General features: G+C 36.1%; 1 protein-coding gene across 3 annotated transcripts in view; it reads left to right on the top strand.

Moving 5' to 3' along the window:
- Positions 1 to 21,925, top strand: part of RNF13 (ring finger protein 13) — a 162,556-nt gene that overhangs the window by 26,036 nt on the left and 114,595 nt on the right. For all 3 annotated transcript variants that reach the window (XM_026497269.4, XM_026497268.4, XM_057315942.1), the window contains one exon: positions 4,301 to 4,381. In XM_026497269.4, coding sequence (XP_026353054.1) covers positions 4,301 to 4,381 — 81 coding nt within the window. The remainder of the gene's footprint in view (positions 1 to 4,300; positions 4,382 to 21,925) is intronic.

The following is a 21,925-nucleotide window of genomic DNA, read 5'->3' as shown; positions in this document are numbered from 1 at the left end:
TTCTCCCCTCCCCTTTCTTTTGTTTCTTAACATCTGCCACTCCTTGTTTTCCTTCTTTTCTTTTTACCTGAAGTGGATTGTTATTTTATGGTTCAGCTATGTGATGGGTTAAATAAGCCTCAGTGGTCTGCTCTGGGAACTTAACCACCTGGGTGATCCTAATCAAATTACTTAGCCACTCTAAGTACTTCAGTTTCTTTATTTGTAAACTGGTATGTTGTAGTGATAATTAAATAAGATAAACTGCTTAGAACAGTATCTAACACTTAGTAAATGTTTTATCTTTTTTATCTTCATTATAATTATCATTCTTCTCATCCTTCACCCACTACCTCGAGCGGTGTATGAGACTGCCTGAGGTGGTTTTTTTTCTTTTTAATGTAGACACAAAATAAAATATTAGGTATAGGAGTACAATCAGTCTTTGCCAGCAGTGTTCCCTGGGTTTCAAGCAAGTAAATGTGTGGAATAAATATTGATATCCTCTAGGGAAGGAACCAGTAGCTTGGGAGCTGCTTAAATGGGAATCTTTATGCTGACGCTAAAGGATAGAAGGCTGATGATGCAGAAGTAGCTGGAGGAGAGTAGATTGTGACGGCATGTAACTAGTAAAAAGGGGAACTAAATATCAAGGCAGAGGAACTAGATGTGGTAACACAAGCATTAAAAGGAAGTGAGTCAAGAGCCAGAAAACGTTAGCTCTTCCTTTTAACTAAATAAGAGCATCCTGAAATCTGAGTGTGTAGTATTACAGATTTAAATAAGTTGGGCATCAGGTTGGTCCGTTTTGGACTGGTATTAGGATGCTGCTTTTGAAAAGAAAAAATTCAGATGATTTTATTTTTGGCAGTTGAATTCTCCCATTTGTTAATTCCCTGACAACAGTGTTTGTCCAACTCGTTAGATTGCTAAGAGAATATGGAGGTGCTGCTATAGCACCTTGCTGACTTGTCAGTAAGCCCCCTAGCTTGTGAGTACCTGGAAGGCAGAACTGTGTCTTACTGCACTTTGTTTCTGGTGCCTAGTGAGAGTTATACAGTAAGAATTCAATAAATGTTTGAACCAATTAACAGCTTTTCCTTGGAGATTTAATTCTTTCGTATTTTTTTTAATAGCATCTATTCCTTGGTACTTTAGATTATTGTTATTTCTGTTAGCAGTTCATCCTCATCATCTCTTATCTCATCATTTCTCTTTTGACCCAAAACAAAGTGAGGAATTACTAATTAGCCTTGAGCTGTTCCATGATCTTACTGGGAGTTAGTATCCATCTTAATGTAGCTTCAGAGTCAAACAACCCAGTTTTGGTTTACTCCCAGTCTACCTTTTGATTCTGTTGAAGGGATTTGTCAGAGAGAATCTGTTGCTTGGTAGGTGGTCGTGAGGGTCAGTGGGCAGAGTAGGAGAGAAGCAGCCAGTGGTTAGTGGTGTGAATGGATTGGATTATATAGTGTGGTTATTAAGAGCTCCTGCACTGGAGTTAGAATGTGAGTTGAATTTCAGTTCTGCCACTCTTGGACAAATAGCTTAACATCTCTTAAGTTATGAAATGAGACTGTATGAGAGACAGTGTGGGGCAATGAGTTAAGAGCTAGAACTCTGGGACCAGCCTGCTTGGGTGAGAATCCTGGATCCTCCTACTTACTAGAGCAAGTTATTTTCAACATTTTGTGGCCAATCTGTAAAACAAAGGATGATAAAATAGTGGCCAACTTTACAAGGTTTTTGTAAGGATTAAATAAATGTACACCTGTCTGGTGTTTAGCATGATATCATAAGCGCTCAATAATTGTTAGCATTTGTTACTTTCTAAATTAAATTAAACCTTCTGTTGAGGCTGCTGTTGAAGGAGAGACTTGGTTAAGAAAAGACCCTTTCAAAAGAGGTGGATTAAAACTGTTATGTGGCAATCACTAAGGATGGGATTCCAGAGAGGAATAACTTTATTTTCTACTTCAAGAATTTTAACAGTAAGCATTTTTTTAATTTGATGAGCAGCAGTCCACCCTCCAATACTAAAAAGTACTTTTGTGCTAAAGATGTTTCTGTTTGTCTTATTCATGATAGGACTGTTTTCTTTTTCTTCTTCTTCTTCTTAAAAGATTTTATTTATTCATGAGAGACAGAGAGAGAGAGGGAGACAGAGGGAGAGGGAGAAGCAGGGAGCCCAATGTGGGGCTTGATCCCACGGGCCTGAGATCATGAGCTAAAGGCAGACACTTAACCGCCTGAGCCACACAGGCACCCCGGAATATTTTTTTCTTTTTAAACAGCGTGAGTGTAAGAGGCATTGTGGGACAATCCATGTTTTGCTCTTAAGGAAAGATGAAGTAATTTCAGAATGGGTCTCACTCAGTAACAAAACTTATTCCAAGTCCCAGTGTTGCAAGTATTGTTGTTCAAGGTAGACATTTTATTTCTGAAATTTTAGCCAAAAAAGTGAAACTTCTCAGTAATAGGAAGTGATTTAAAAAAAAACAAACAAACTTAGTATAGTTGTAGATTTTCCATTTCCTGATTTTAAAAAGTAGTGCCTGCACACATTTGTGCTTTTTCTTTGGTCTGTGTTGATCTAGATCAATTTCTTTATTTTACAGTAGTGTCTTTGGTCTTGGAGGGATTAAGTGGCTTTCTGAAGTTTAACACTTGACTCAATTAGAGAAAGGTGTTTTAATTAAGAGCTTAAATGATACATTGTGATAGTGGATATAAAAAGCCCTTTGTGACTCTAAAGCACTTTGTAAACCATAGAGCACTCTGTAGTTTGTTATTGTTACAGTAGGAAATTACCCTGAAGCATTGTTGGCTTCCAAGTAATGTTATCCCAGAGGTAACAGAGTGGTTAGGTTCAGTGACCAAATTCATATGCTCAAATCACACATTTTATTGAATTAATCACAAACATACAATGAGAAGTAATCACAAACATACAATGAGAAGTACCGTTAAAAGATGGGTATGTTAAGATGCTCAGGATAAGATTCAAGTGAAATGCCAGAACCATGCTACCCAAATCCTGTATTGCCCATTGTTATTTGTCCAGTCTTTCTCAATGCTGTACCAACTTTGTCTGGTCACAGTGTGGTTACCAGGACCTGAGTTGAGGGTGAGCAAGGAGGATTGACAGATGAAAGGTTTTTGGATCTAAAATTTGCTCTATTGAAGAGACTCAAGATATTTACATCTGAACACAGCTATAACTTGCTGTTAACCTGCAGAGCTCTTTTTCTGCTTGTCTCTGGCATATGACACTTGAATTTACAATGGGTATCCCCAGTGGGCGTTTGATTGGGAGATGACAAAGCTCTCAATCTGGATTTGTGACCTAATCCATGCTTTGTGAATATTTTAAAGTTTGCTTGATCTTTTGTACTATCCTTTGCTATCTATACGTAACACGCTTGCTTCGTTCCATCCATTTTACCTATATTCAAAACAATGTGTTCTGTTTTTCTCTACTTTTGGCCTACTGTTTGCAAAAAGCTATCTTAACTTTAATACATCATGCAAGCTTCGCCTGTGTTTCAGAAGTTACTTGTTTACTATCTTTGCTTAGTTTCATCTATCTTCCTTGTTTCTCTTTTCTGTATAGCAGATTGAACATTCTTAAATAATACAGCAAACTCATTTCACAATTATCATTAGTATTATCTTCTACAATTACAGAGAACCCTTGCTTTGTTTTGCTCTATTTTGTTAGGGAACTGATAAATACTGTAACATAGGAATCTATACCTATAAGGAAGGGGAAAGTTGAGCTTGAATGCCTTCAGTTCTCTAATATCGATGTATATCATTGAGTTTCCTTCTTTCATTGTTCAGCTTTAGATGAAAATGTCCAAATTATATATAAAAGACAATTTCTTAAAAATTATTTGATCTTCTTCTTTGTTTGAGGAAAGGCATCTTTTGCAGCTAGGGCCAGAAATCCTGTGTCTCTCTTCTATTAAATCAGACTCTTGAGAGAAAGTCAATTGGAACTCTTGCTGGAAAATAATCTGTTGAGAAAATTCCTTGCTAGGGAACTGTGGGAAAAAGAAAGCAGTAAGTGGTTTAATGTTATAGAATTGCTGCTGTTTAATAAGTTATATGAAATCAGAATCTAAGCAGTTGTATATGTAGTAAATTGTATATATTCCTTGCTGTTTTAGGGGATGTACATTTACAAAGTTGATTTAATTGTGTGAAGCTGTGATAGTGGATCAGAATTTTGGAAATGACAACTTAAATAATAAACACTTTGTTTTTAATGTTATATGTAAATTGATTGTAACTTAATTGTTTTTAATTTTATATTTAGTATAATTTTGAAAATGCATCTCAGACATTTGATGACCTTCCAGCAAGATTTGGTTATAGACTTCCAGCTGAAGGTTTAAAGGTAAGCAAATAGTAATATGCGGTAAAAGCACAGGTATTTAGTAAGGTCATTTTTATTGCTCTTTATGTAAAGAATGAAAATATTTCTTACTATTATCATAAAATCCACACATACTCATTTGTTAAAAAGTTTTGACTATTCAAAAGGTATAAAGAAGAAAGTGAAAATCACCTATGATTGTATCATTCTGAACTAGCCACTGTTAACATTTTGGTATGTATTTCAGACCTGTTTTCTAAGATATGTGCTGTGTGTGTGGGGGTTTGTGTGTGTGGATGTGTGTGTATGTTTATAGATATATGTGTATGCATTATTTATGTAAGTGTTTACTTATATAATCTATATTTTAACACTAAATAGAGACATGCTACTTGGTTTCTGGGCCTTTTCACTTAATTTTCTATCTAGAACATCATTTCATAGTATTAGAGAAGAATCTGTTTTTATTTGCAGTGGCTGCATGGTTTTGCAATATCATGAAATACTGTGGGTTTTTCAACATTTATTTGTTAAATTTTTCATGTGGATTTTTAGGTTGCCCAGTTTTGCTTTTATAAACAGTGCTACAGTGAAAATCTGCTTTTTTGTGTATTTGTCTATTTATTTGTATAAGATACATTTCCAAATGTAGAATTGCTTTGTATATGGAACACATGTTTTAAAGTTTATTGTATATTCCAGGTTGAAAGTTTGGGATAATTTAGAATCCTACCAATAGTGTGTGAGACTGTCTTTCCCCCCTACACACCCTCTTCAATTCTAGATATTACCAAATTTTAGTTAATTGATTAAAAAAAAACTAATGAGCTTGAACACCTTAAAGTTTTCTGCATGTGTGTATGTTTGAACGTGTACATGTGAATGCGAGAATGAATTGCCTTTTAATGCTCTTTGCCCGTTTTTATTTTATTTTTTTAAAGCTTTTTTTTTTTTTTTTTTGAAGAGAGAGTGTGTGTACACAAGCAGGGGTTGGGGAGTGAAGAGGCAGAGGGAGAGGGAGAAGCAGACTCCTAGCTGAGCAGGATTGGGCTTGGTTCCAGGACACTGGATCATGACCTGAGCTGAATGCTCAGCTTAACTGACTGAGCCACCCAGGGGCCCCTCTCTGCCCATTTTTAAATTAAAATGTCTATTTCCACTGATTCCTAAGAATTCTTTATATACTGGAAATATTAATTTATTATTTGCCATATCATATGTGTTTCAGGTCATTTTTTCTGGTTTGTCCTTCATCTTTTAACTTTGTTTAAGGTTTCAGTAGTTTTGTTTATATAGTTAAAAATTACTATGCATTCCTTCTACCTCTGGGGTCATGGTTAGAAAGTCCTTCCCCATTACAAGATGAAGTTTTTATGTTATGTAAGTTAGAATACATGAAATTGTGTGTATGTACCACAGAATGTTTTCAGGGTCTTAAAATTTCATAAAACTATTATTATCATTTAGGATGTCAGGCACCTTTGGGAAGGGCATATTAGTTTTTAATTTTTTGAAGATTTTAAATGATTAAAAAAAATTCCCAGCATTGTAGGACTATTTCTCATTGTAAAAATATTTAAACAGAAAAGAAGTATACAGAGGAAAAAGGAAAAGCCTTCCATTACCCCCTCTTTATCTATACATGTCAATTCCACTTCCCTCTTCAGCATTAAATATCAGGGTGTTACGTGATCTTATAGACCTTCAGATCTTTTTCTGAATATGTTGTGCTTTTTAGTTCATAAATTTATGAACTCAAGAAGTTCATAAGTGATTACCATTTATATATATATGAAAGGTTTCTTAAATTTTATAATGGGATCAATTCTAGCTGATTTACCCAGAAAGGGATTCATGAAGGGATACAGATATCTAGAGTATTGAAGTGGGAGAGTAAGATTCTTGTCCCACGGAGTTGAAGAAGGAATCTCACAGACAAAGGTGAGGGAGTAAACAAAGCAACAGAAGTTTATTAAGCAAGGATACAGAAAAAGCTCTCAGGAGTGAGGGTCCTGACAGGGTTTCCACTGGGGGCTTTTAGGGATGGTTTTTTATAGAAAGCTGACCAGGGAACTTAAATTCTTTTAACGTCTCTAGTCATATCACCATTGAGCAAGGATTAGTGATAACACCTTAAGTGGCTTTGCTTCCCTTTTAGGGTCGGTCTGGTAATTTTGTTGGTCACAAGTAGCTGTTATAACAAGACCTACCTCTGACACCTAGGACAGGATGGTCTGGTTTGTTCCCTTATCTTTGGTTTCCTTTTATCTCCCACATTTTTGAATTTTGTTATCCTGATCCCATGGCCCCCTACCTATCTCTCCCTACGTAGCTCCTCCTGTCCCTTACTCCCTACTATATCCTGGAGAAGCAGTTTCCAAATTGTCAGGAATAAAACTCAGAACCTCCTGGTAGAAATGGTTTGATAAAGGATTGATGCAGCCACTGATCCCCAAAGCATAACACCCTTTTCTCCCATCAGGAGGCCTCTGTGATCTTACCTCAAAACATTCTGCCTCAACTGCCACCCAAGCTAAAGAAATACCCTTCGCCAGATTCTCAAATCTAACACCTTGATTGTTCTGACTGTGGGCCCCATAGTTATTAGCCACATGCTTTAGTGAAATACTAGCTATGATGGAGGCTGGCTAATATAGTTTATAGTTTTTCTTGTTGTTTTTGTTGTTTTAGTCTGCTTTGGAAAGGTGGAATTCCTAGTGTGGGGAACGTGGGTTCAGAAAATTTGGGGCACTATGAATGACAGATACCCACTAGGATGTTACTCTCTAATTTGACTCCCTGTACATCCCCACACTTAGCATTATGTCTTGAGATCTTTCCACAGCTGCACCTATAGATCTAGCATGTTCCTATGAAGCACTGAATGGTATCCTATAACATGAAGGACCATAGTTTATTAGTCATTTCCCACTAACATATTTTTGTTTTTTATCCACAATTTCTTTAGGATAGAGGTTTAGAAGTATAGTTGATGAGTCAATGGGTTTATACATCTAAAATTTTCATAGATAACACTAAATTACCTTTCCAAAAGGCTGTACTGGAAAAATAAAACAAGACAAAACCAGAGAGGGAGACAAACCATAAGAGACTCTTAATCTTAGGAAACAAACTGAGGGTTGCTGGAGGGGATTGGGGTGGAGAGATGGGGTAACTGGAGGATGGACATTAAGGAGGACATGTTGATGTAATAAGCACTGGGTGTTATACAAGGCTTAAAATAATTTTAAAAAACCAAAAGGCTGTACTGATTTATTCCCATTAACAGTGCATGAGAATACCCATTTTTCTATACCCTTTCAACACCAAACCTCACCTATATTCCAAAACCACATCATCAGGAGGATCAAACTTTTCGAAGGTTTCTTATTTATATACTTTTAAGAAGTGACTTGATATGTAGAGGAGATAATTGATGTGGATTTGGGAACATAGGTGAGGTTCGGTAGGATGAGGTCCGGAGAAAGAATTCTTGAAACGTCTTTGGTGCAAAATGGTGGTTTTATTAAAGCACGGAGACAGGACCCATGAGCAGAAAGAGCTGCCCTGCACCGGGGTTGTGAGGGGTGGCTGATTATATACTTGGGAGTTGGGGAAGGTAAGGAAAAGGGAGTCTTAAAGACTATTCATTTGAGAGAGAGAGAGAGTGAGAGAGGCAGAGAGCACAAGCAAGGGGAGAGGAAGAGGGAGAAGCAGACTCCCCACTGAGCTGGGAGCCCAACATGGGACTCCATCCCGGGACCTAGAGATCATGACCTGAGCTGAAGGCAGATGCTAAACTGTCTGAGCCACCCAGGTGCCCGGAACACTATATTCTGTCTGCCTCAAGTATCTGTTAATGGGCTGCAGGTTATAAGGACATCTAATTTCATCCACATTTCCTGTAGGTTATTGATAAGAATGTTTTTCTTGTTAAAAAAAAAAAATTGTAGGCTGAGGGAGACTTAGGTCCTACAGGACTGTAATCTCTAGTTTAACTATTTGTTTTTCCTTCCCTTAGCTTTAGGGCAACCAGGAGTGGTTGGGGAACGTCGCATTTATCCAGTCAGGGGTGGGGATGGGGATTGTAGGGTGTCAGCTTGTGCTTTGTCTTCAGCTTGCCTTCTGTTCCCTCATCATAATGCTGATTACTAAAAAATTAGAAACCAGATTTATCCCTAAAGCCTAGCATCAGATTGAGTATAGCTATCAACGGCAAATCTTGTTTTTAGCAAAATACCTTTTGGGCTAGATATACCATGATCATTGTGTACAATGTTTTTGTAATCTAGTACCTAGTGTATGTTCTTCGTGTTGATGAGAAGACATAGAGGATGAAGGTCATGGGATGCAGCTTTGTCCTTGACTGTATTATTCTTAATATCTAGAACAAAGGTTCTAGATAATTTGTACCTTTTATGATATGATATGTATCCTTATAAATCATTTCTCCTGATCATTATTCTTAAATTAGCACCCTGTGTTATCACTAATTTTCCACAAACTAGACTTATAATTTAAAAATTTACTAGTAACTTCTTCAGGATTCTTTCAGAAGAAATGATTTTGTTTCATACAAAGGCTTGAGATTAGAAGAGAAAATTTTTTTTCTCTAGTGAAGGAAAATGCAAATTTTGCAAGGAACTATGGTTGTTTGGATGCCTTATTTGTGATGCCACCTTTGCTTACATTGTAGGGAAGATGCTTAATAGCAGCTGCTGTATTTTCCCCTCCCAAAACTCTTGATAATTTTGTGATATGAAGAAGTCTTGGTAAGGCTGAATTACTTAGGCTTCCTTACTCCTAGGAACTGTTAACTGTCATAAAATCACCTTCAATTTGTAGACTAAAACAAAGGTTAGAGTTCCTTTTTCGAAGGATAAAGGAAATGGAACCATTAAAATAAGAAGTAACACCACACCTGTTTATACGTAAAATAGGAATTCTAAAATCAAAAGACATTTTTCAAATACAGGTATAAAAAGAATGCATCTTCAGTGAATTTTGAGCTTTTAAAATCTTTTCCTGTTAATTTTAAAGATAATGATTACCCATTCATTTATTAACTTTATCAGGGAATAGAGTGTTTCATTAGATGTGGAAAATAATGAATTTTTTATTATGACAGCTTATTACTTGGAGAAGAAGTGTGGAGGTAGGGAGAAGAGAGTAAGGGGGAGGAGGGCCTGAAGGAAAGCATGGAAAATCTACACATAACCCTCTGCATCTTATGTAGAATTCCCCAAAGCCAACCTTGGCTCATATTCTTCCACAGTTAATCTCATCATCCTTGGACCCATGCACATTGTCCTGTTTAGTTTCCAACCACACTGTAAGTCAAAGAAGGCTAAGATGTCTGATCTCCTAACTCAGCACACTCCCTGCACTTCCTGTTTCATTACTGGGCATCTTTATTGTTTGTTCATTTACTAGTTTTCATTAGATTTTCTTGCTGGCTTTCTCAATTTGATATGGTAAAGGTAGTTTTTAATTTTTCTTCCCATGAAAAAAATACTTTTCTGATTATAAGCAGTATATGCTCACCATAAAAATTAAGGTAAAGGACATGTATAAAGAAGAATATGAAAACCGTACATAATTCTACAAGGGATTATAGTGGTAGACTTGGGTATAATTATGTGAGTTTTTTATAGACCTATTTATGCCTTCATTTTATGTGTTTATGGTATTTTGCAGCTTCTTAAAATTTGGCAAAATCACGGCATATCCAATATCATGGATATCTTTTTGTGTAAATATATATGCATTCATGTCATCATGCAGTTCTTAAAATAATATTTGAATTGCACCATAATGTAACCAATCCTCTTTGTCATTGGTTGTCATTGTGTTTAGGTTGCTTTCACTTATTAAAAATTATGAAGTATTTCACACACAGAGTAAGGAAATAATAGAACATCCTATGTACCTACCACCTGGATGTTCATATTTTGCCATTTTTTTTTTAAAGAAGAAGTGTTACCAGTACCTTTGAAACATTTTTTTCTCTTCCAAATTCCATTCCCTTATCTTCCTTCTCATAGATAATCATGATCCTGAAATTTAGATTTTCCTATTTGTTACAAAACATATTTTATCTTCTATATGAATCTATAAACATTGTTGTACCTGCTTTTAAATTTTGTTTGTTCTGGTTTTTAAACTTGCTTTTTTTTTCACCCAACACTATATTTGAATTTTATCTGCGTTGTTATATTGTCTGCATTCATTCTGACTGTTGCATAATACTTCATTTTATGAATATATCACAATTTATTTTTTCATTATTTATAAATATGTAAGTTGTCAGTTTTTTGCTATTTAAAAATCTCTCCTTATGTATATGACAATAGGATGTCATTTCACACTCATTAGTGAAAATAGAGTCTAACAAATGTCAATGGCCAGCAAGGATATGAAAAACAGGTAGTCTTATATACTGCTGGTATATGAGTGTCCGACCGCTCTGGAGATTTGGTAATAATACCTTTCCTTTCTGAGTGATAATTTGCCATAATGAAATAATTCATTTTTTCCACATTCCTGTATTTCTCATTTAATAAATGAATCTTTGATCGTTGTCTTTGAAGTTAACAGGAAAAACTAATTACCAGTATTAACACCTTATTACTTTGTACTGTTTTATTTTTATCTGTTTACCTGCGCTATCTGATCCCTTTTTGCCAGTCGCTATTCTCTTTGAATATTCAATACTGAAATAATTTCTTTAGCTAGGATATGACCATTTTCATTAGTAATTTTAAGTTCTGGCCCCCTTAATCAGATTGATAGCCAGTTTGTATTCAACTTTAGTTAACCAGATTATGTTCAACAGTGACTGAGTTATCATGACAAACTGCAAATGGCAAATAATGTAATGAATGATTGAAGGTCTGTTTCTTTAAAACAACAACAACAACAACAGTATGCTTTTGGCTTCATTACCAAAGAATTTCTTTTAGTCAGGATTCACTTTTGTTTACGAAACTGAAGAATTTCTCTACTGCCTCTTAAGTTTTCATGGATTTACTTTCTGTATTTGTTTCTATGCTCTTTTGCTATCAAAGATTTTGTTAGGAGTTTTGTAACTGATGAACATGTTTAAAGCTCTTATGTTCTTAGAGGATCTGTCAAGTACTACAGAATATAAAATATGAATAAATATTCCTTACAGACTTGTGTTGATGATTTGTCAATTTAGAAGGTGATCTTAGAGGATATGTATTTCCAGTGTAAGCTCAATCTACTTAGTTTCTCTAAAAACAAAAGGAATTCTATCTTGTTGGATGTAGCGGATCCTACAAGTGTACTATAGTCTTTTGAGCTTTTGATTTTTTTACTTGTTGGTTCAGTGTTTAGATTGGAGTGACGGTGTTTGACTGGATTTTTTTCTTAAGACAATGATATGGTGGTTATGATGGTGGTATGGTGTGTAACATTTACCAAAAGGCATTGGCCACCAGGGGGCACAGTCATTTTGTTTTTTAAAATGTCGAGTTATGGTCTGTGCAGTGAAGCATTATCTGTGTGTGCTGAATGGGAAACACATAACAGATGTCCTTTCTTCATAGAGCACGAATATCAAAAAGTCAAAATCCTGATAACTACTTTTGTGTTAAAACTCAAGGCAATAATCTTTAAGTTTTTATCAATTATGTTGTTTTTAGGAATTAGATTTGATAATAGAAAAACCAAAGGATTGTCAATTAGATCTGTTAAAATATCTCTTTATTTAACTCTCTCAACATCAATTTGAGTGAAAAGGGAATTATTGATCTAATTTCCTAGCTTTTTTCTGGACACCAGGATTTATTGCCCTCCCCGTGCCCCCCCACCGCCCCTAATGGTAAGATCATTAGTAAGCTATTATGTCTGCAGATTAGTTTGAAGTAGTAAACTTAGGTAGAAGATATTTGTTAATTTACATATGGTTGTGAAATTCTATTTGCAATCAAGTTAATCTTATTTTTGATCATATAAATAAAGGTATAGTAGATATTTAACAAGTTAAATTACATTTAGATGGGACAGCCAGTATTCTAAAACCAAGAGGCGATCAGATAGGCATTTGGAATATATTTCCACTTACCCAATGTGATCTAGGAAATAAAAGAGAAAAAGAAAAGCAAAACCTCCATAAGATAAAACAAAACAAAAACAAAAACAAAAACAAACCTCCATAAGATAAAAACGTGTTTTCTTGTTGTCTGCAAAAATACGAGTTACAATGGACTGGAACCTGTGCAAAGAAGCTATCCCCTTCAAGGGCATTCATGAAACATGTGTTTCTAGATGACCTTGTATTAGGTAATACATATATATTCAACAGATAATACTTTTTTGGGTAAGAACTTAACCAACAACATTAATAGTAAAAACAGGAATATTTAAGAGACAATCTGAAGTTATACTAAAAACCATCTAGTTCATTGACCAGCCTCATGTCCTCATTTTTTTTTTAAGTTTACTCTATTTTTAAGTAATCTCTATACAACTGTGGGGCTCAAACTCATGACCCTGAGATCAAAGGTCGCATGCTTTTCTGACTGAGCCAGCCAAGCACTCCATGTTTTTTTTAATAGCAACTTTATTGAGATGTAATTCACATACCATGCAGTTCACCCATTTAAAGTGTATGTTTCAGTGGCTTTGGTATATTCAGAGTTATGTAGTTATCATCACAATCAATTTTAGAACATTCTCCTCAACCCCAAAAGAAACCCCACATCCATTAGTAGTCATTCTCCATTTCTCCCCAACCCCTCCATTTCCAACGCTAGGCCATTATTTATTTTTTGTCTCTATAGAGTTGCCTATTCTAGACATTTCATTCATAAATGGGATCATATAATATATAGCCTTTTGTTTCTGCCTTCTTTCACTCAGCACTTTTTCAAGGTTCATCTGTTCTGTAGCATATATCAGTACTTTTTTCCTTTTTATGGCAGCTAATCTGTTGTGTGGGTATACGAGATTTTGTTTATCTCTGTATCAGTTGATGGACATTTGGGCATTTTTACTTTTTGGTTATTGTGGATAATTCTGCTATGAACATCAGTGTACATACGTTTTCATTTCTCTCTCTTTTAATAATTCACCCATTTATTTTTAGAGAGCAAGCACGAGTGGGGGGAGTGGCAGAGACAGAGGTAGAGAAGCAGACACCCTGTTGAGTGTGGAGCCCGTTGTGGGGCTTGGTCTCATGACTCTGAGCCAAAATCAAGAGTTGAACGCTCAATGAGCTGAGCTGCCCAGGTGCCTCTTTTTTCTCTTGAGTATATACTTAAGGATAGAATTGTTGGGTCATATGGTAACTCTGTAACCTTGTAAGGTACAGCCAGATTGCTCCAAAGTGGGTGCGCCATTTTCAACTCCCACCAGCAGTGTGTGGAGTTTCCAAGTTCTCCATTTCTTTGTCAAGATTTGTTCTTAATCTTTTTTTTTTTAATAGACATTCTAGTGGGTGTGAAGTGCTATCTCATTATGGCTGTGATTTGGATTTCTCTTATCATTAGTGACATTGAGCATCTTTTCATGTGTTTATTGGCCAGTCCTATATCATCTTTGAAGAAATGTTAATTCAAATCTGTTGCCCATTTTATTATTTATTTATGATTTTAGGGGGTTAACATATGGTGCATATTGGTTTCTGCAGTAGAATTCAGTGATTCATCACATACAGCACCCAGTGTTCATCATCACAAGGGCCCTCCTTAATACCCATCACCCATCTAGCCCATTTCCCACCCACCTCTTTCCATCAACCCTGTTTATTCTCTGTTGGTGAGAGTTTCTTATGGCTTGTTTCCCTCTCTCCTTTTCTTCTTTCCCCCATTCCCATATGTTCATCTGTTTTCTTTCTTAAATTCTACATATGAGAGAGATGTTAGAGTATTTGTCTTTCTCTGATTGACTTATTTCACTTATCATAATACCCTCTAGCTCCGTCCAGTCATTGCAGATGGCCAGCTCTCATTCTTTTTGATGGCTGAGTAATACTCCATTGTATACATATAACACATCTTCTTTATCCATTCATCAGTTGATGGACATTTGGGTTCTCTCCATAGTTTGGCTGTTGATAATGCTGCTGTATAGATTGGATTGCATGTATCCCTTCGAATCTATTTTTGTATCCTTTGAATAAATACCTAGTAGTGTAATTGCTGGATCATAGAGTAGTTCTAAATTAACATTTTGAGGAACCTCCACTATTCTCCAGAGTGGCTGCACCAGTTTGCATTCCTACCAGCAGTGTAAGAGGCTTCTCCTTTCTCCGCATCCTCACCAACATCTCTTGTTTCCTGACTTGTTAATTTTAGCCATCCTGACAGGTGTGAGGTGGGTCTCTTATTATGGTTTTGATTTGTATTTCCCTGATGATGAATGATGTTGAGCATCTTTTCATGTGTCTGTCAGCCATCTGGATGTCTTTTTTGGAAGTGTCTAATCATGTTTGCTGCCCATTTCTTAACTGGGTTATTTGTTTTTGGGTTTTGAGTTTTACAAGTTCTCTGTAGACTTTGGATACTAACCCTTTATCAGATATGTCATTTACAAATATCTTCTCCCATTCCATAGGCTCTCTTTTAGTTTTGTTGATTGTCTTCTTTGTTGTGAAGAAGCTTTTTATCTTGATGAAATCCCAGTAGTTCAGTTTTGCCTTTATTTCCCTTGCTTCAAGAGATGTATCTTGTAAGAAGTTGCTATGGTCAATGTCAAAGAGATTACTGCCTGTGTATTCCTCTAGGAATTTGATGGTTTTTTGTCTCACATTAAGGTCTTTCATCCATTTTGAATTTATTTTTGTGTATGGTGTAAGAAAGTGGTCCAGTTTCATTCTTCTGCATGTTGCTGTCCAGTTTTTCCAACACCATTTGTTGAAGAGACCGTCTTTTTTCCATTGGATAATCTTCCCTGCTTTGTCAAAGATTAGTTGACCATATAGTTGTGGGTCCATTTCTGGATTCTCTATTCTGTTCCATTGATCTATGTGTCTGTTTTTATGTCAGTACCATACCGTCTTTATCTCTACAGCTTTGGGTAGACCCTATTCAGGGTCTTTTGTGGTTCTGTACAAATTTTAGGAGTATTTGTTCCAGGTCTGTGAAACATGCTAATGGTATTTTGATGGGGATTGCATAAAATGTGTGGATTTCTTTAGGTAGTATAGACATTTTAACAATATTTGTTCTTCCAGTCCATGAGCATAGAATGCTTTTCCATTTCTTCGCATCCTCTTCAATTTCTTTCACAAGCATTCTGTAGTTTTCAGAGTATAGGTCTTTTACTTCTTTCATTAGATTTAGTCCTAGGCAGCATATAGATGGACTTTGTTTTGTTTTGTTTTTTATCCATTCTGATACCCTTTGTCTTTTGATTGGAGCATTTAGTCCATTTACCTTCAGAGTGACTATTGAGAAATATGAAATTAGGGCCGTTGTGTTACCTATAGAGTTAGTGTTTCTGGTGATTTTCTCTGGTCCTGTCTCGTCTTTGTTGCTTTTGGTCTTTTTTTTTCTCCACTCAAGGAATCCCCCTTAAACTTTCTTGCAGGGCTGGTTTAGTGGTCACAAACTCCTTTAGTTTTTGTTTGTCTGGGAAACTCTGTCTCTCCTTCTATTCTGAATGACAGCCTTGCTGGATAAAGAATTCTTGGCTGAATGTTTTTCCCATTCAGCATGTTGAATATTTCCTTCCACTCCTTTCTGGCTTGCCAAGTGTCTGTGGACAGATCTGCTGCCAACCTGATCTGTCTTGCCTTATAGGTTAAGGACCTTTTTTTCCCTTGCTGCTTTCAGAATTCTTTCCTTTTCTGTGTATTTTGTGAATTTGACTATGAAATACCTTGGCGATTGCTGGCTTTTGTTGAATTTAACTGGAGTTCTCTGTGCTTCTTGGATTTTGATGTCTGTGTCCTTCCCCAGTTTAGGGAAGTTTTCAGCTATAATTTGTTCAAATACACCTTCTGCCCCTTTATCTCTGCCTTCATCTTCAGGGACTCCTGTGATTTGCATGTTATTATGTTTTACTAAGTCACTGAGTTCTTGCAGTCTGCCTTCATGGTCCATTACTTTTCTTTCCCTCTTCTTTTTGGCTTCACTATTTTCCATAATTTCATCTTCTGATATCACTGATATGCTCCTCTGCTTCATCTGTCCTCATTTTTGTGGCCTCCATTTGTGTTTGCATCTTGGTTATAGTATTTTTAATTTTGGCCTGACTAGATTTTAGTTCTTTTATCTTTGTAGCAAGAGATTCTCTAGTGTCTTCTGTGCTTTTTTTCAAGCCCAGCTAATACCCTTATAAATGTTGTTTTAAATTCTAGTTCAGACATCTTACTTATATCTGTATCGATTAAATCCCTGGCCATGAGTTCTACCTCATATTCTTTTTTTTGGGATGAATTTCTCAGTCTTTTCATTTTGTTCAGAAAAGAAAAGAAAGAAAAAAGAACCAACAAAAACAAAGCACAAAACAAAGAAAAAGAAACCCCCCAAAACAAGAAAAACAAAAATACAAAGCAAGATAATAAAAAAAGACAAAACCCTAGATCCTGGGTGTGTTTTGGTCTGCTTGTTAAGAGTCTAGATCCCAAAATAAAAATAAAAGCAGACAAAAATAAAAAATATATCTGAAAAGTATAAAGAAAAATGAAACAATAATAAAAGTAAAAGAAATAGAGAATAAAAGTAAAAAAGAAACTTGATCCCGTTTCTCCTAGAGCTAAAGCTTTGCAGCATTCAATGATCAATAAACTCGGTGTAAGCTAGTTGTTTGTGCTGGTCTTTAGGGGGAGAGGTCTGCTGCACTGATTCTCATGCTGACTTGTGTCCGGGCCGATGCTTCACCAGTGCTCGGGTGGGAGGGGCTTGGTGTATGCGGCTTGGCCTCCACTAAGTGGCGCTATTTTGCTGCCTGATGGCTTTCAGCGCTGATGGGCAGGATGAAAATGGCTGTGTCCTGTTCTTTAACCTGGGAGCTGAAAGTTACCCCCTCTCTTCAGTGAACTCTCAAAGAAAAGCAGTCAGTGTTTTTCCCAGTTTCCATCTGAACCCTGCATTCACCCTGCCCCAGTGGAGCCTTTTTATCTCAGGTGTGTGACTGAGTTTCAAAATTCCAAATTTCAGGGGTGCCTGTGGGGCAGACCTGAACTGTTCCTCTAGGGCAGGGTCTTGTTGCGCTTGTCGACATTCCCAGGAAAGTAGTCGTGTGACCAGCACTGGTATGTAGTTGATAGCAGAAAGCCAGCACCAAGATCTGCTGCTCTCTGCCAGCTTCCTGGCTCCTGTGCCTGGGAACAGTGCAGCAACTTGGTGCCACCCATTCTTCCTGCAACCCAGGGGATCCTCAGACCACATGTCACTCCTGGGATTCTGCCCCTCTTCACCACCTGAGCACCTTCAATCCAGGCATGTCCCCCACGGTAGCAAACTTAAAAGTTCAGATTTTTGCGCTCTGCCCCTCCTAATACTTTGTGGTAGCCTCAGTAAGCAGGCTACCTCCTTGCTGCGGCATCTACAACTATGTCTCCTCTAAGTGAACTTCCGTCCCTTCTGCCTTCCAAAAGGGAATTGCTTTTCTACTTGCAGAGTTGCAGTTTTGTTCTCTCAGACCTCCGATTGACTTCTTGGGTGTTCAGAATAATTTGGTAACTATCTAGCTGTGTTCAAGGGATGAGACAGGCTCAGGGTCCTCCTACTCCACCATCTTAATTCAGCCTTTGCTCATTTTAAAATTGGATTCAATGAATTTTTATTATTGAGTTGTAAGATTTCTTTATGTGTTCTGGATAAAAGTCCTTTGTCAGATATATGATTTGTAAATACTTCCCATTCTTTGCCTTGTCTTTCCATTTTTTTGATGATGCTCTCTGAAGTAACAAAAGGTTTTAAGTCCAGTTTATTTATGGTTTCTCATGCTTTGGTATCATATATAAGAAATCAATGCCTAATCCAAAGTCATGAAAATTTATGTATGTGTTCTTCCAGGATTATTTTGACTTAGTTCTCAGATTTAGGTCTTTCTTTTGAGCTAATTTTTCTATTTAATGTGAGGTAGAGGTTAAACAAAGTTCTTTTGCATGTGGATAATCCAGTTTTCTCGCCACCAGTTGTTGAAAAGCTATTCTTTCTTCATTACATTGTCATGGCACCCTTGTTTTAAAAAAGTCAACCATAAATATGAAAGCTTATTTCTAGAATTTATATTCTGCTCCATTGATCTATCTGTATGCCAGTACCATACTGTCTGGATTACTATAGCTATATAGTAAGTTTTAAAATTGGAAGTGTGTGTCCTCCAATTTTGTTTTTCTGTTCAAGATTATTTTGGCTATTCTGGATGCCTTGAATTTCCATTTAAACTTTAGGATCACCTTGTCAATTTCTACAAAAACAAAAACAAAAAAACCCCAGCTAGGGTTTTTATATAGATTGCATCAAAATTATAGATTAATTTAGGGACTGTTGTCATCTTAACATTATTAAATCTTCTTATCTATGAAAATAGACTATCATTTATTTAGGTATTCTTTAATTTCTTTTAACAAAGTGTTGTAGCTTTTAGTGTGCAAGTCTTACACTTTTATTAAGTTTATTCCTGCTTTTGATACTATTGTATCAAAAAATTATATTGTTGGGGCGCCTGGGTGGCACAGCGGTTAAGCGTCTGCCTTCGACTCAGGGCATGATCCCGGCGTTACGGGATCGAGCCCCACATCATGCTCCTCCGCTATGAACCTGCTTCTTTTCTCTCCCACTCCCCCTGCTTGTGTTCCCTCTCTCACTGGCTGTCTCTATCTCTGTCAAATAAATAAATAAAATCTTTAAAAAAAAATTATATTGTTCTCCTAGTTTGCTTGTCAGATAGCTCATTGCAAGTGTATGGAAATAGTTGATTTTTGTACATTAATCTTGTATCATGCAACCTTGCTGAACTTGTTTATTCTAATTTTTTTTTGTTGTTGTTGTGGATTCCTTAGGGTTTTCTATATACAATTGACCTTTGAACAACGTGGGTTTAGAGACACTGACCTGCACATGGTCAAAAAACTATGTATAACTTTTAACTCTCCAAAGATTTAATTACTAATACTGTTGCCCAGAAAAGCCTCAGTGATGATATGAACAGTCAATTAACACATATTTTTTGTGTTCTATGTATTACATTTATATACATAAAATAATACATACAGTAAATATACAACACAATGTACAGTAAAGTAAGATAGGGAATGGAAAATGTTATTAGGAAGATCATAAGGAAGGGAAAATATATTTATAGTACTGTATTGTATAAAAAAAAAAATCTATGTATAAGTGGGCCTGTGCAGTTCAAGCCCATGTTGTTCAAGGGTCAACTGTATAAACTCATGCCCTCTGTAAATCAAATAGAGATAGTTTTGCTTCTTTCTTTCCAATTTGAATGCTTTTTATATCTTTCCTCTTTCTTCCTTCCTCTCTTTTCCTTTCCTTTCTTTTTCTTTTTATTTTTTTAAGATTTTATTTATTTGAGAGAGACAGAGAGAGAGCACGAGCAGGGTGGGGGGAGAAGCAGACTCCCTGCTGAGCTGGGAGCCCAATGTGGGACTCAATTCCAGGACCCCAAGATCATGACCTGAGCCAAAGACAGGTGCCTAACCAACTGAGCCACCCAGATGCTGCCCCAAGGACATTTTTTTAGATTGAAGAACATTTTTTTTATTTTGAAATTTGAAATGTTTCTTTTGACATGAAGCAATGAATTTCTAAAATGAATTTCAAAGATACATTTATCAGAAATTCCTAAATAATCCCCCAAATTCCTAAATAATCCCATTTAGGACATTTCTGAATGAAATTGTTAAGAACAGACATTCTTTTCGATTTATTTAGTTATTTAGAGAGTGCGCATGGGGGTGGGGGAGGACCAGAGGGAGAGGGAGAGAGAAACTCAAGCAGATTCCTCACTGAATGTGGGACTTGATCTCATGAACCATGAGATCATGACCTGAGCCAAAACCAAGAGTTGGTCACTTAACTGACTGTACTACCCAGATGCCTCCTGCTTTTTTAAAAAATTTATTTATTCATGAGAGAGAGAGAGCGCGCGAGCATGTGCACAGGGAGAGGGGCAGAGGGAGAGGGAGATAGTCTCTACTCTGAGCACAGAGCCAGGTGCAGAACTCAATCCCAGGACCCTGAGATTATACCTGAGACAAAATCAAGACCTGGCTGCTTAACTGTCTGAGCCACCCAGGTGCCCCAAGAGCAAATATTCTTACCTTGTTCATTAGGGGCAAGGAATACAGTCTTTCATCATTAAATTTGATGTTAATTGTGCATTTTCATAGATGCCCTTCATTAGGTTGAAAAAGTTCCCTTCTATTCCTAGTTGGTTGAGTGTGGTTTTTTTGGTCTTTTTTTTTTTCTTTTTTTTAATCATGAGGGGGTCTTGATTTATTTCAAATGCTTTTTTCTGCATCTATTAAGATGATGTGGCTTTTGTCCTTCTATTGATGTGGTGTATTATATTAATTAAATGATTTTTGGTTATAAATCAACTTTGCATTTCTGGTATAAATCCCATTTGAATAAGGTCTATAATCCTTTTTATATATTGTTGGATTTAATTTGCTAGTATTTTTTTGTGAGGATTTTTACTTCTATATTCATAAAAGATATTAGTCTGTAGTTTTTTTTCTTGCAGTGTCTTTGTGTAGTTTTGGTGTGGTGGCAATGTTGGCTTCATAAAATGAGAAGTGTTCCCTCCTTTTTTGTTCTGTTTTTCACGATATTGTGTGGAAGTTGTGTTAATTTTTATTTACGTGTTTCTTAAATATACCAGTGAAGCCATCTGGGCCTGGCCATTTGTGGTGGTAATTTATTGAGTTTTTTAAAAATCCAACCTCTTTACTTGTTACAGATCTATTTAGATTTTTTATTTCTTCTGTGTCAGTTTTAGTACTGTCGATCTTTTTCTAGTAAATTGTCTGTTTCACGTAGTTTATCTAGTTTGTTGGCCTACAGTTGTTTACAGTACTCCCTTATAATTATTTTTGTTTCTGTAAGGTTGCTTGTTATGTTTCCTTTTTCACTGCTGATTTTATTAATGTGAGTCTTCTCTTTTTTGCTTGGTCAATCCAACTGAAGATTTGTAAATTTTTTTTTCCCCCAGAGAACCTATTTTTGGGTTTGTTGATTTTCTTTATTTTTCTATTTTCTATTTTATTGATTTGTACTCTAGCCTCTACTATTTCCTTCCTTCTGCTTGCTTTAGGATTAGTTTGCTCTTCTTTTTCGAGTGTCTTAAAGTGGAAGGGTTAGGTTATTGATTTGACATTTTTCTTCTTTTTTAATATAGGCATTTATAGGCATAAATTTCTGCTAAGCATTGTTTTAACTATATCCCCTTAGTTATGGTGTGTTGTGTTTCTCTATTCATTTTCCAGATAATTTTGCAATTTCTTTGAGTTATTTGATTCATTGGTTATTTAAGAATGTGTTGTTTGTACGTATTTCTCAGTTTCCCCAAATTTTAATAATTTCCAGTTTTACTCCAGTACTTTAAAAGTTATTGAGCATT

The sequence above is a fragment of the Ursus arctos genome, unplaced genomic scaffold, assembly GCF_023065955.2.
Source record: "Ursus arctos isolate Adak ecotype North America unplaced genomic scaffold, UrsArc2.0 scaffold_20, whole genome shotgun sequence".
In the NCBI taxonomy this organism is placed as follows: domain Eukaryota; kingdom Metazoa; phylum Chordata; class Mammalia; order Carnivora; family Ursidae; genus Ursus; species Ursus arctos.
This window is presented reverse-complemented; position numbering and strand designations above follow the sequence as displayed.